The following is a 4814-nucleotide window of genomic DNA, read 5'->3' on the forward strand; positions in this document are numbered from 1 at the left end:
ACAATGGAGTATTACTCAGCCACTAAAAAGAATACATTTCAATCAGTTCTAGTGAGGTGGATGAAACTGAAGCCTATTATACAGAGTGAAGTTAGCCAGAAAGAAAAATACCAATAGAGTAAACTAGCGCATATATGTGGAATTTAGAAAGATGGTCATGATAAACCTGTACGTGAGATAGCAAAATAGACACAGATGTATAGAACAGTCTTTTGGACTCTGTGAGAGAGGGCGAGGGTGGGACGATTTGGGATAATGGCATTGAAACATGTATAATATTGTTTGTCAAACGAATCGCCAGGCCAGTTCGATGCGTGATACAGGATCCTCGGGGCTGGTGCACTGGGATAACCATGAGGAATGGTTTGAGGAGGGAGGTAGCAGGGGTTTTCAGGATAGGGGACACGTGTATACCTGTGGCAGATCCATGTTAATGTATGGCAAAACCAATACAATATTGTAAAGCAATTAGACTACTCTTAAAATAAACAAATTTATATTAGAAATAAATCAAATAAAATTGTGTCCAACGTGAGGAAAACAACAGCATTTTTTGAACAATATCACTAAGTAAGCTTGAGTTGCAATTTTCTGGGTTCAAGGTGCCCTCATAAGTATGAGCCCTAACTCTTATTACAGAAAGAAGAGTGGAAAATGAGCTAGATGAAAGGAGAGCTTTTCAGCAACAAGATAGGAATGTTTCAGCCAGAAAGATACTAAGTAACGTAGGGCTTCCCAAACAGTTTATTACGATCTTGGGAGCTAGCAGTGAGTGTGGTCACCTACATAAAGTTGCCTAAAATTATATTTTGACATCTATACATACATACACCTGTCTATGCATGAGTGTGTGTATGAAAAAAGTGCAATGGCTTTTAATTCATGTTAGGTGTAATAGAAATGGGAAAAAAATAAAACCCAAATGTAGAATGATTCAAATTCTACTCGATTGTTGAATATTATGTAAGTTGAAATACTTCCAAATATGTTTTCTTGGCCGCATGTAAAATACGAGGACTCTTTTATATCACTCACCTCTCTCCGTTTCATAAATATATACCCATTTTCAAATGTTTGTCCAGTTTCATGACAAAATACTGATACAGAAATATATATATAAATAATATATAAAATAGAGAGATGTTTTCATATCATAAACTATTGATAGCAAGCTTAGATTTTAGAATTATTTCCAACTCCATGCTCCATCTCAACAGGAAAGAGCCAAAGTTGTTGCTGACTCACTCACTCCAAGAGCTGGGAAACCTGAAAAAGAAACTGAACCTGCACTGAGATTTTGTGTCATATTTATGATCGAGCTCTAAGTCCGAGACTTGTTTTCCTTTATTGTACTAAGCAGTCCCTTCTTAAGACTGAAAAGCATGGACATCGAGAGAGAGAGGTAGGAGATTGTAGACGTCCTCATGTTCAACAGTAATTTTAATCGGAGAAGCTAGAAAAGACAGAAACTAAGGAAAGTAATCAAGCGATAGACAATAATAATGATTTAGCCACTAGTCAACCTCAAGGGTCTTTAGTCGCTCCTCAAGGGCCAGCATGGAGAAGGAAATGGCAACCCACTCCAGTGTTCTGCCTGGAGAATCCCAGGGATGGGGGAGCCTGGTGGGCTGCCATCTTTGGGGTCGCACAGAGTCGGACACGACTGAAGCGAATTAGCAGCAGCAGCAAGGACCATCGATGACATTCTGAGCAATCTCCTGTGAACAATTTTAGAGATGCTAAAGCCCAAACCAGGCTGAAATTTAAGTGCATAGTTGGAACTAGACGGTCAATGATGTGGACTCCCAATATCCTCAGTAATAGGCCACTAGTAGAATGTCCCAGTATTGATCACAGACCCCATGTTCCACCCTCACTCAGCCATTAAAATATTTCCCCTGACAGTGTTTGGGGATTTGCGTCTTTGAAGCACCAGCTGCTAAGACACCTTGCTTGGTCCTACAATAAGCACTTTCCCGCCGCCCCCCCCCCCCTCCGCCAACTGAAACCCACAGTCAATTCATAAATTTTTTTGCACAGAAGCAAGTAGACCAAGTCTGCTAGGGTAACAGGACTGAATGTTAAGAATGTGTGTATAGAAGGATGATACATCACTTTTATTTCAGAAATAAAGTAGATTTATTGATGTGAGTTTTCGATAACCCTGTACGTGAGATAGCAAAATAGACACAGATGTATAGAACAGTCTTTTGGACTCTGTGAGAGAGGGCGAGGGTGGGATGATTTGGGATAATGGCATTGAAACATGTATAATATCATATATGAAATGAGTCCCCAGCCCAGGTTCAATGCATGATACTGGATGCTTGGGGCTGGTGCACTGGGATGACCCAGAAGGATGGTACGGGTTGGGAGAAGGGAAGGGGTTCAGGAAAGGGAACATGTGTATACCTGTGGCAGATATATGTTAATGTATGGCAAAATCAATACAATAATGTAAAGTAATTAACCTACAATTAAAATAAATAAATTTATTTTAAAAAAAAAGAAATCATCCAAAAAGCTCCATACCTACATTGAAACCAAACACCACCAAGAGCCAACAAGTTCCAGAGGAAGACATACCATGCAAATTCTCCAACAACACAGGAACAGAGCCCGGAGCTTCAATATACAGGTTGCCCAAACAGCAAACCCATAGACATCTCAAACCTCACTACTGGACACTTCATTGCCCTCTAGAGAGAAGAGATGCAGCTCCACCCACCGGAACACTGACACAAACTTCCCTAACCAGGAAACCTGACAAGCCACTCGTCCAACCCCAGCCACAGGGAGGAACCTCCACAATAAAGAGGAACCACAAACTGCCAGAAAGAGAAAGGCCATCCCAAACACAGGAACCAAAAAAAAGCCAACAACTTTAGTAATGAGATTTTGCATGCTTCATGGTTTTGGTTACTATTTCTGTCAGCAGTCTGTATTTGAAGTTGATGCTGAAGTAAACACTTGGTTGAACATTACTCTTCAATTGCTAGGAGACCAGTGATTTTGTGATGTCACAGCTTTTTGACCGGGAGGACCTCTGTGATTGTCCAGAGAGTTTCTCTCTGTAGGCCAGCCAAACATCATTTGAAGTTGCATTGTGTAAAAGCAGACAAATGAGAAAATTATCTGAAGAAAGCTTTCCCTGAGATGGCACATATTTCTTCAGAAATTCAAGATGGACCTCCTAAAGATGAATCCACTGGTTCAGAAACCTCCATTAGATCTTATTGGTATGATTATACACCTGGGGACTCAGTTTTGAGATCTATGAGTGAAGAATGTGCTTTTCAGGCTTTGTCTGAGGATCTTGTGATCAAAAGGCCACACTACACATATTCTGTCTCTGAAACAGATGATGTGAATGATTTTCTTTCCCTCACATTTCCACAAAAGCTTTGGAATATAGTTGAAAGTGATCAGTTTGAATCTATTTGGTGGGATGAGACAGGCACATGTAGAGTGATCAGTGAAGAACTCTTTAGGAAAGAAGTCTTGGAAAGAAAGGAGCCTTTCAGAATATTTGAAACCAAGAGCATGAAAAGTTTAATTCAACAGCTTAATCTTTATGGATTTAATAAAAACCGACAAACCGTTCAAAGATCGGCTTCACTACCTGTCTTTCTGGAAGAAGAAAACAACATCTCTCTTTTGAGTAAGGTATTCCAAAATTTTCACTTATCGGCAATATATCAGATTAAATCATGTGACCTAGAATGCATGTTCATATATGTAGCTAAAACGGAGTTGAAACTTGAGGTAACAAATTATTGAAAAAGTTTTCTTTTTGAAGTTGAGAACAGCTGGAGGTTAGAATATTGGATGTTTAACAAACCTTCCTAGTAACTTGAAACCGGATACAAGTTCTGAAGCTACTTAAAGTGGTATTTACTGTATATATACAACGTATTTTTAGTTGAGCATATATGTTCTAACATGTTACCTGTTAAAACTACCAACAGAGGTATTTTATTTGATGTTATTTCATTGCTTCCATTAAAGGAAACATAGAGATATGAAGGAATGAAATTAGTAAAGAATGAAAAATGAATATAATAGAGAAGAAAATATTGTCACAAAACCAAAACTTTATTTTCCCATATGACTACTAGGAGACTTCCAGCAGAACAGGGCCTTTAAAAAAGACTCTGTAAAGGGTCAAAAAAGAAATATTTTAGGCTTTGCGAATATCATCATTGGCATTAATTAAGTTTTCAGGCATAGAGAATAACCAAAGAAGCTGGCAAGTCCCTGTTCCAACTTTAAGGACTCCGAAAACGGAATTTCACACAATTTTCATGTCAGAAAATAAAATTCTTTTCGGTTTTCCTCAGCCATTAAAAGTGCAAAGGTATAAAATAAAAAAAAAAGAAGAAGAAGAAGAAAAAGTAAAGCTCATTCTCAGCTCACAACAGACAGTGCAAAAACAGGGGCAGGTTGCCCTGCCTTGATTGAAATGTAATTCCAAGAGGAGGGGCGTCAAGATCCACTGTATGGTCAAGTTCCTTAAGCAAAGAACTTGCTTAAGGGAGGTCATCCCTGAGGGCTGTGAGTGCTGGACACCATCACTGGACTCCCCTGGTAGACTCGGAGGCCGTTCTCAGCCCTGTGCATCTGTTTTCTCTTCGCGTTTGGTGAGCTGAGCAATCTTGACCCAAGACCCTTGAGATTCAGATTCAGCCTGACCACGCCCCCAGCAGGCGATTGTACGGGGTGAGGGGGTGGGGGGAGGGTTCATCGCCCGCGCATGCGCCCAACTCGGCCTCGAGGCCAATCAGATTGCAGGCGCCGACACCTGGCCGCCAATC

At 40.1% G+C, this 4814-nt stretch overlaps 1 protein-coding gene across 1 annotated transcript; it reads left to right on the forward strand.

Annotated features, from left to right (window-relative positions):
* Positions 1-3156: 3156 nt before the first annotated feature.
* On the forward strand, positions 3157-3660 carry LOC128070997 (heat shock transcription factor, Y-linked-like; the record flags this gene model as incomplete). Its single annotated transcript, XM_052663993.1, has 1 exon — positions 3157-3660. A coding segment is annotated over exon 1 (504 nt), but the record flags the coding sequence as incomplete, so codon positions are not given.
* Between the last annotated feature and the right edge of the window lie 1154 nt (positions 3661-4814).

The sequence above is a fragment of the Budorcas taxicolor genome, chromosome Y, assembly GCF_023091745.1.
Source record: "Budorcas taxicolor isolate Tak-1 chromosome Y, Takin1.1, whole genome shotgun sequence".
Classification (NCBI taxonomy): Eukaryota; Metazoa; Chordata; class Mammalia; order Artiodactyla; family Bovidae; genus Budorcas; species Budorcas taxicolor.